Source organism: Stylophora pistillata, chromosome 14, assembly GCF_964205215.1.
Source record: "Stylophora pistillata chromosome 14, jaStyPist1.2, whole genome shotgun sequence".
Lineage (NCBI taxonomy): Eukaryota > Metazoa > Cnidaria > Anthozoa > Scleractinia > Pocilloporidae > Stylophora > Stylophora pistillata.
Genome location: NC_142532.1, coordinates 639,020 through 649,662, shown reverse-complemented (window position 1 = coordinate 649,662; position 10,643 = coordinate 639,020). Strand labels below are relative to the sequence as shown.

Here is a 10,643-nt window from a genome sequence, read left to right as displayed (position 1 = left end):
CATTGCCTCTCACTCTCACGCATGACACTGCGGCGCCCGTGATTTCCCAGAGTTGCGCGTCTATTCCACAATTCCCCTTGGTCTAGTGCACCTGGCATTCCATTTTGTCCGCGTTGTCATGCGTTTCGTGGAAGTGGCACGAGTGAATACAAGGCTAACCCCCTTCTTTTGCGCAGCCTCTCACTCTCACGCATGCCACTCCGGCGCCCGTGATTTCCCGGATTGGCGCGTCTATTCCCCAACTCCAACTCCCCTGGGTCTAGTGCAGCTAAGATTCCATTTTGGCCGCGTTGTCATGTGTTTCCTGGAAGTGGCACGAGTAAGTAGAAGGCTTACCCCCTTCTTTTGTATAGCCTCTCACTCTCACGCATGCCACTGCGGCGCCCGTGATCTCCCGGAGTTGCACATCTATTCCCCAATTCCCCTGGTTCTAATGCACCTGGGATTCCATTTTGGCCAGGTTGTCATGCGTTTTGTGGAAGTGCCAGGCGTAAGTACAAGGCTCACCCCCTTCTTCAGCACAGCCTCTCACTCTCACGCATGCCATTCCGGCGCCTGTAATTTCCCGGAGTTGCGCGTCTCTTCCCCAACTCCAACTATTCTGGATCTAGTGCACCTGGGAATCCATTTTAGTCGCGTTGTCACGTGTTTCGTGGAAGTGGCACGCGTAAGTACAAGGCTCACCCCTTCCTTTTGCACAGCCTCTCACTCTCACCCATGCCACTCCGGCGTCCATGACTTCCAGGAGTTGCGCGTCTATTCCCCAACTCCCATGGGTCTATCTAGTGCACATGAGATTCCATTTTGGCCGCGTTGTGATGTGTTTCGTGGAAGTGGCACGCGTAAGTACAAGGCTCACCCAGTCCTTTTACACAGCCTCTCACTCTCACGCATGCCACTCCGTCACCCGTGATTTCCCGGAGTTGCGCGTCTATTCCCGAACTCCTGTGGGTACACCTAGTGCACTTGGGATTCCATTTTGGCCGCGTTGTTAAGTGTTTCGTGGAAGTGGCATGCGCGAGTACAGGGCTCACCCCCTTCTTTAGCAGATGTGCCTCAGAGTGCACAGCCTCTCACGCTCACGCATGCCACTCCGGCGCCCGTGATTTCCCGGAGTTGTGCGTCTATTGGCCAAATCCCCTGGGTCTATCTAGTGCACCTGTGATTCCATTTTGGCCGCGTTGTCTTTCGCTTCGTGGAAGTGGCACGCGTGAGTACAAGTATCTCCCCATCCTTTTGCACAGCCTCTCACTCTCGCGCATGCCTCTCTGGCGCCTGTGATATCCAGTAGTTGCGCGTCTATTCCCCAACTCCCCTGAGTCCATATAGTGCACCTAGGATTCCATTTTGGCCGCATTGTCATGTGTTTCGTGAAAGTGGCATGCGTGAGTACAAGGATCGCCCCCTTCTTTAGCACATGTGCCTCATAGCGCACAACCTCTCACTCTCAGGCTGGCCACTCCGGCACCCGTGATCTCCAGGAGGTGCGCGCCTATTCCCCAATTCCCCTGGGTCTCTCTAGTGCACCTGGATTCCATTTTGGCCGCGTTGTCATGTGTTTCGTAGAAAAGGCACGCGTGAGTACAAGGCTCACCCCCTTCTTTAGCACAGCCTCCCACTCTCACGCATGCCACTCCGGCGCCCGTGATTTCCTGCAGTTGCGCGTCTATTCCCCAATTCCCCTGGGTCTAGTGCACCTGGGATTCCATTTTGGCCGCGTTGTCATGCGTTTCGTGGAAGTGGCATGCGTGAGTACAAGACTCGCCCCCTCCTTTTGCCCAGCCTCTCACTCTCACCCATGCCACTCCGGCGGCCGTGATTTCCAGGAGTTGCGCGTCTATTCCCCAACTGCCATGGGTCTATCTAGTGCACCTGGTATTCCATTTTGACAGCGTTTTCATGTGCTTCGTGGAAGTGGCACGTGTGAGTACAAGTCTCCTCCCCTACTTTTGCACAGCCTCTCACTCTCACGCATGCCACTACATCGCGCGTGATATCCCGGAGTTGCACGTCTATTGCCCGATTTTCCTGGGTCTAGTGCACCTGGGATTCCGTTTTGGCTGCGTTATCATGCGTTTCGTGGAATGGCACGCGTGAGTATAATGCTCACCCACTCCTTTTGCACAGGCTCTCAATCACACGCATGCTTCTCCGGCGAACGTGATTTCCAGGAGTTGCGCGTCTATTCCCCAACTCCCCTGGGTCCATATAGTGCACCTGGGATTTTATTTTGGCCGCGTTGTCATGTTTTTCGTGGAAGTGGCTTGCGTGAGTACAAGGCTCACCCCCTTCTTTAGCACATGTGCCTCACAGTGCACAGCCTCTCACTCTCACGCTTGCAACACCGACGCCCGTGATTTCCAAGAGGTGCGCGTCTATTCCCCAACTCCCGTGGGTCTATCTAGTGCACCTGGGATTCCATTTTGATCGCGTTGTCATGTGTTTCGTGGGAGTGGCACGCGTGAGTACAAGGCTCACCCCCTTCTTTTGCACAGCCTCTCAATCTCACGCATGCTACTCCGTCGCCCGTGATTTGCCGGAGTTACGCGTCTATTGCCCGATTCCCCTAGGTCTAGTGCACCTGGGATTCCATTTTGGCCGCGTTGGCATGCGTTTCGTAAAAATTGGCATGCGTGAGTACAAGAATCACCCCCTTCCTTGGAACATGTGCCTCATAGTGCACAGTCTCTCACTCTCACGCTTGCCTCTCCGGCGCCCGTGATTTCAAGGAGTTGCGCGTCTATTCCCCAGCTCCCCTGGGTTTATATAGTGCACCTGGGATTCCACTTTAGTCGCGCTGTCTTGTCTTTCGTGGAAGTGGCACGCGTGAGTACAAGGCTCACCCCTTGTTTTGCAGAGCCTCTCACTCTCACGCATGCCACTCCGGCGCCCGTGATTTCCCGGAGTTGCGCGTCTATTGCCCAATTCCCCTGTGTCTAGTGCACCTGGGATTCCATTTTGGCCGCCTTGTCATGCGTTTCGTAAAAGTGGCACGCGAAAGTACAAGGGTCATCCCCTCCTTCTGCACAGCGTCTCACTCTCACGTATGCTTCTGCGGCGCCCGTGATTTCCAGGAGTTGCATGTGTATTCTTCAACTCCCCTGGGTCCATCTAGTGCATCTGGGACTCCATTTGGGACGCGTTGTCATGTGTTTCGTGGAAGTGGCATGCGTGAGTACTTGGCTCACCCCTTTCTTTAGCACATTTGGCTCATAGTGCATAGCCTCTCACTCTTACCCTGGCCACTCCCGCGCCCGTGATTTCCAGGAGGTGCACGTGTATTCCCCAACTTCCCTGGGTCTATCTAGTGCACCTAAGATTGCATTTTGGCCGCGTTACCATGTGTTCCGTGGAAGTGGTACGCGTGAGTACAAGGCTCACCCCCTCCTTTTGCACACCCTCTCACTCTCACCCATGCCACTCCGGCGCCCGTCATTTCCAAGAGTTCGAGTCTATTCCCCAACTCCCCTGGATCTATCTAGTGCACCTGGGATTCCATTTTGGCTGCGTTGTCATGCGTTTCCTGGAAGTGGCACGCGTGAGTACAGGGCTCACCCTCTCCTTTTTCTTAGCTTCGTACTCTCATGGATGCCTCTCCAGCGCCCGTGATTTCCAGGAGTTGCGCGTCTATTCCCAAACTCCCCTGGCTCTATCTAGTGCACCTGGGTCTAGTGTACCTTAGGTGCACTAGACCCAGGGGAATTGGGCAATAGACGCGCAACTTCGGGAAATCACGGGCGACGGAGTGGCATGTGTGAGAGTAAGAGCCTGTGCAAAAGGAGGGGGTGAGCCTTGTAGTCACGCGTGCCACTTCCACGAAACACATAACAACGCGGCCAAAATGTAATCCCAGGTGCACTAGATAGACCCAGGGGAGTTCGGGAATAGAAGCGCAACTCCTGGAAATCACGGGCGCCGGAGTGGCATGGGTGAGAGTGAGAGGCTGTGCAAAAGAAGGGGGTGAGACTTGTACTCACGCGTGCCACTTGCACGAAACACATGACAACGCGGCCCAAATTAAATCCCAGGTGCACTAGACCCAGTGGAGTTGGGGAATACACGCGCAACTCCGGGAAATCACGGGCGACGGAGTGGCATGCCTGAGAGTGAGAGGCTGTGCAAAAGGAGGGGGTGAGACCTCTACTCACGTAGACCTCTACTCACGTAGACCTCTACTACAAGGCTGACCCTTTCCTTTAAGACATGTGCCTCATAGTGCACAGCCTCTCACTCTCACGCTTGCCACTCCGGCGCCTGTGATTTCCAGGAGTTGCACGTCTATTGCCCAACTCCCCTGGGTCCATCTAGTGCACCTGAGATTCCATTTTGGCCGCGTTATCATGTGTTTCGTTGAAGTGGCACGCGTTAGTACAAGGCTCACCCCTTCGTTTTGCACAGGCTCTTACTCTCACGCATGCCACTCCGTCGCCCGTAATTTTCTGGAGTTTCGCGTCTATTTCCCGATTCCCCTGGGTCTAGTGCACTTAGGATTCCATTTTAGCCTCGTTGTCATGCGTTTCGTGGGTGGCACGCATGAGTAGAGGACTCAATCCCTCCTTCTGCACAGCCTCTCACTCTCACGCATGCCTCTCCGGCGCCCGTGACTTCCAGGAGTTCACGGTGGGGCCAAACCACCCCTCCAATGGGTCTTCAGGAGCCCGAGGCTACTTATGGGTAAATTTCAAAATGGTGAGAAATTAGAACTGTTGTACCTCAAATCCAAGATGGCCTCCAAAGTGGAGTTTGCCGAAACACTTCGACCTGCTTTGCAACGCGCTAAATCAGACTGCTTAAGTCAAGTTTCAAGTGGCGATGGAATAAAAAAAGTGAATGACTTCTTTGGAGAGCTTCATAGTGCCTTGGGAGTCTTGGAAGATAAATTCAGTCAGCGCTCAAGAGATCGCAATATCCAACGGCTGTTGCCTGCACGCGGAATGGTGGCCAGAGCCCTAAGAAAGATCCACGCAAAAATTATACGCCGGCTCAATTCAAGACCGAAACTGGCTAATCCATGGCGTGGAGAGTTTACAGTGGACATGCCAATGGAGGTATTTTTAGGTATCTCAAAAGATATCCTGGACCGAACAAATTTTGGCCATGAATTTAGTGAAACGAACACCCAACAGTTTTACAAAATCAACGATTTTCGAAAGGCCCTATATTTGTTCAAGAGGATGGACATTGACGGTGCTGAAGCAGAGCGGGAAAACATCTTAAAAAAGCCACTAAATAGTGAAATGGAGAGGTGTGAGGTTATTGTTTCGGATGAGAAGCCACTGGAATTGAGATTTCACAAGAAAAACGAAGTTCTGACCGTGAAATTTCACTATGGATACTGGAACATGAGCGGTGTACCACAGCACTAGAGAAATCCTTATTGATATACATTTCATTACAAAAAAAAATTTTCATTTTTAATAATATCATGTAATTATTGTTTGATATTTTCAAAATAATTTCAGTTAATAATCTTAGCATATTAGCTAGCTAGTCATATGGCTTATCAATATTTGTGGACTCTATGTTTTGAATACATCTATTGAACTGAAGAACTACTACAATATTAACACTGTATTAAAAATATTAATGATTAAAATTATTTACATTATTAAACAACTGTTGTGTAAATGTGCTGGCAGGCAAGTGAAACACTTAACTGGATGGATAGGTTTCCTCACTGCCTGTGGTAGTTCTGCATGACAACAAATACTAGTTTTAATTAAAGTTAACTTAAATGACAAAAAAACCACATTATTTAAGGAACTGCTTGAGTTCATTGTTAAGTTTTCCAGCAACAACACTTTGTTTAACTAGCTGCATCATATTGCTTGTGCAAATTGTGCAACCATCGTCATGTGCATTTGACTTTGAAAGACCACAATAACAAAACCTGTTATCATGGTCCTTCACCCTCTTAGGGATGTAGGAGTCACAAGCATTCTTTTTCTCTTGCCGGTAAGAAACACTAAAAGGATCCATCTCTCTAAGCCACAAGAGACAAACAAATTCATGGCGGAACACAATCCACCACCTCATGCTTTTTTTGACATTACAAGTATTTTCAACATACTTTGCCAGCTTGATGTGCTTGGCCTCTCGACCCTGCATGGAGTTAAGGCCAAGTCCAAACCCAAGTTTCTCCAACAGCTGGCCAGTGTGATATGGGATGGCATATCCCAGTGTCCACACAGTGGGATTCACACCACCTAATAGCAGGCGATTTGCTGTGAAGTAGTGCTGGCCCAAGATCTTCAAATGCTCGACTTGCTGCTTGTTTACATCTACCCTGGAGTAGATGGCAGCAGCATCCCTGATTTTCACACCAGTAAATGCCAATGTGTGTAGTTTCACCACAGACCCACTTGATAGATTGTTTATCTTCAGTAGTTCCTGAATAAGGTAAGTGAAGTTCCATGAAAACCTCTTTGATTCCAATCCAGTGAATCTGTAAGAGAAAGAAATTCCCTTTTTTCTCTTCTCGCTGAACCACCTGTTGAAACTGTTGTAAAGCCTTCCACACTTTGCAGTTCCCCTCACACAATTCAGAAATGCTACCACTGGTGATGTGTTTGGAAGATCTGACACTGCTGTTGCTGTCTTGAGTTTAGCTTGGTCAGTGTACTGCATGGCAAGTGTCAGGAGGGCTGAAAACCATTGCTGCCAGGCATTGTTGGTGTTGTGGAGGGGCTCTGCCTTGACCAAATCCACAAATTTGCCCAGTGGGGGAACAAATTCTTGCCTAGATTTTTCCTTAGCAATGAACTTGGTGACCTCTGCTCTTTGTTTTCCCTCAGGATCCTTAAGTTTAGCTTTAAACTTCTCAACCTTCTCTGCAACTTCAATTCTCTTCTTGTAATCCCATGGTTGCCAGGTTTCTTTAGGTCCACCAATTGAGCCACCTATGGTCACTTTATTAGTCTGGTTCACATTGGCAAAGGGAGAAAAGTAGATAGCACAGTTATTAAGCTCTCCAGACATTGATGAAACCCATTTCATGTCACTTGGGATCAGCTGAAATCTAAATTCAACTACATGGCCTTGGTCAGTGGTTAATTTAGCCCCCTCCATGAGCTCCATTTCTTGGACCAAGTGCTTTGTATACTGCTTCATTAGTGGAGTATCTTCAGCAGAATTAGCACCCATAAGGAGGTGGTTGTCATTGCAGCTCTGCACCCTGTTTAGGAGGTTCAGAATGCTCACAAGGTATGCTATAAATGAAAACAAAAACATTTCATCAGACAAAATAGGTGTAGTTTAAAAGGTGACAAATTATTAAACAGTATTGAACACTACCATATTTGTAATAATTAGGAAATAGTTAATATCATAATGATCAAAAGTAGTTATTCAATATATATTTTCCAGAGCTTGAATGTCATATTTAATAACAAGTATATTTGAAAAATTACAAAAAAATTAGTTCAAAGAGGGGACTCAGATGCACTGAGTGATTTACTGTGAAACTAAGGAAACCATGAACACCAGAAGTATTTATGGAATGTCATAGTGTTACAAGGAAAGAGCCAATCAGGTGTTAGAAAACTGAACCGTAAACAGCAACATTGGTAATTAGTTTGTGGTTTTGAGGTTGGCTTGCCTGAACTTTAATGTAATAAGTCACCATGTAATCAACATTCCTGAAACATTTCAGGTGTTCATGGTTTTCTGAATTTGACAGTTGAGTAACATTATCATGTCTTATGGCTAAATTAATGATACAATATCAGTCTAGTACCCTCAGTCTGGAGATAATAATAATCTACCTGTTGCTGTATCATCCTTCCCAAAGGGAGCACCATCTGCACCAATTGCTACATGCAAAACTCCTTTCTCTCCATTGAACCAGTGTAGGCAGGGGGTTTTACTGTCCAGAAACAAGTACAGATCTGCAAGCTTCAGAAGAAAAGGCTTCAATGGTCTGTATACACCAGACGTTGATTCTAGTGAATATTTACCAGCCAAATCATCCAAGGATAGCACTTCACCAATTTCTATGCTTCTGACAAAACTCATCAGTGTTTTGTAGGGCAAAATGTTTGGAACTTCGCATCCTGTCATAAATTCTGTCTTCATGTTTTTCTTTTTCTTTTCAGTTTCTCTTACAACATCTGAACTGCTCCTAATACTTGTGTACTTTCTCTTGCTTATGAGGCCCCCTTCATAAAGCACACGTAAGCTTCTCACTTTATTCTCCTTGCTGTGTTCATAATCTTTAATTTTGCCTCTGATAATACTTGGCATGATCTCTTGCATGCAAATATTTGAATTCTTGATGTAATTGGTCATCTCAGGTTTTGATGCAGTGCATATTAATGTGGTCCACATACCATCAAGCACTGGTTTGTTGTCTCTGGGAAATTTCATCTTTGCTCGAGCACAAGTATGGATGGGACCTAGTGCAGCCAGGGTCCTCTTTCTACGTCTGAAAAACTGTTTCCTAGAAAGATTGAGCTTTTCACTGTTTGCTCCATGAATTTCACTTGAGATAGTGGGCCCCCTGTCATCATTTTTCTTTTTGGCATGATCACCACCATCATCCTCCACATTTTCCAATTCAGCAATCTGTGTATAAATATGTAAATTAATTAATTCAAGCAAATAAATGAATAGTTCAAAATAAAAATAACAGTGATAAATAAGTGTGATTGAAAAGGTAACCGTAAGTAGTGTGCCAAGTCTGTAGATAAGATCATAGCCTCAACTCTCCTTACCCGAAGAGGTAAACAATAAGACTTTAATTGTGCATGATAAATTTATAAACTTTTTTTACTTTAATTTGTCACCGACTCACTGTAAATTCTATGATCTGCTAGTTTCGTATAATTTGAGGGCGAACTTGGGCTTATTTGATGAATTCAAGCAATCAAAACAGCCTATTTATGTTACTGAATCTTATGATCGCTATCATTGCAGTCAGACGAGCAATGATCAGAAATAACTAAAATGAACCAACCTTTCGCTTTCTTCTTCGAATACGCTCTTCAGTTTTGTGAAGTTTCGACTTCAAAGCTTCAAGTTCCGTGGTTTTTTCATCTAGTTGTGACCTCAGACTGCTTATTTTCCCGTCACATTCAATTAGAGCTTGCGTTCTCTCCTTCTTTAGGCGGTTGTATGCGGCAAGCGGGAAGCGTTGTTTTCGCCCACTCGAGCTTAACCTAAGGACCCATGGAAATTTTTTTTTTCATTGGGACAAAATCCATAAATATGTACATATTTAATAAGAATAGACATCGAACAAACTTCGTATGACTTTCGATTTTAATGAAAGTATTTACATTCAGAGAAAATCATAATATAACGGCACTACCTCGAACACTCTTCAGCCGAATATTCTCCGACAGTTTCGACTCCAATCATAGTCAATTTCTCCGTAAAGTTTTCAATAAATTACCCTCAATGCATATCAACAGGAAGCTACTGAACTGGAAAATCTGAAAAAAGGCGCCTTAATCGGCTGTATTGTACCCAGGCTACAAAAAGCTTGGTTAAAACCGACCGAATTTGCCTAGGATCCATATTCTCGAACGCCCAGAAGCCTTTGCGCACACAAACGCCGCCATCTTGAAAAAAAAAACCCACGCACTAATGACCCCTTGGAGGGGTGGTCTGGCCCCGGCGTGGTTGCACCTCTATTCCCCAGCTCCCCTAGGTCCATCTAGTGCACCTGGGATACCATTTTAGCGGCATTGTCATGTGTTTCGTGGAAGTGGCATGCGTGAGTACAAGGCTCACCCCCTCCTTTAGCAGATGTGCCTCATAGTGCACAGCCTATCACTCTCACGCTGGCTACTCCGGCGCCCGTTATCTCCAGGTGGTGCGCGTCTATTCCCCAACTCCCCTGAATCTATCTAGTGCACCTCATATTCCATTTTCGCCGCGTTTTCATGTGTTTCGTGAAAGTGGCACGCGTGAGTACAAGGCTCACCCTCTTCTTTTCCACAGCCTCTCACTCTCACGCATGCCACTCTGATGACTGTTATTTCCCGGAGTTGCGCGTCTATTCCCCAATTCCCCTGAGTCTAGTGCACCTGGGATTCCATTTTGGCCGCCTGGTTATACGTTTCGTGGAAGTGGCATGCGTGAGTACAAGTCTCACCCCCTTCTTTTGCACAGCCTCTCACTCTCACCTCTGCCACTTTGGCGCCCGTGATTTCCAGGAAGTTTGCGTCTATTCCCCAACTCCCCTGGGTCTCTCTAGTGCACCTGGGATTTCATTTTGGCCGCGTTGTCATGTGTTTCGTGCAATTGGCACGCATGAGTACAAGACTCACCCCCTTCTTTTAAGCAGCTTCTCACTCTCACGCATGCCACTTTTTCGCCCCTGATTTCCCGGAGTTCCGCGTCTATTGCCCAATTCCCCTGGGTCTAGTGCACCTGGGATTCCATTTTGGCCGCCTGGTTATACGTTTCGTGGAAGTGGCATGCGTGAGTACAAGTCTCACCCCCTTCTTTTGCACAGCCTCTCACTCTCACCTTTGCCACTTTGGCGCCCGTGATTTCCAGGAAGTTTGCGTCTATTCCCCAACTCCCCTGGGTCTCTCTAGTGCACCTGGGATTTCATTTTGGCCGCGTTGTCATGTGTTTCGTGCAATTGGCACGCGTGAGTACAAGACTCACCCCCTTCTTTTAAACAGCTTCTCACT

General features: G+C 47.2%; 1 protein-coding gene across 1 annotated transcript; it reads right to left on the bottom strand.

Moving 5' to 3' along the window:
* Window positions 1–5,751: 5,751 nt before the first annotated feature.
* Window positions 5,752–8,501, bottom strand: LOC148716046 (uncharacterized). Its single transcript, XM_088744717.1, has 2 exons — window positions 7,764–8,501; window positions 5,752–7,208 (listed from the first exon to the last, which is right to left on the bottom strand). The coding sequence occupies exons 1-2, from the start codon at window positions 8,362–8,364 to the stop codon at window positions 5,752–5,754; spliced, it is 2,058 nt and encodes a 685-aa protein (XP_088600843.1). The 5' UTR covers window positions 8,365–8,501.
* Between the last annotated feature and the right edge of the window lie 2,142 nt (window positions 8,502–10,643).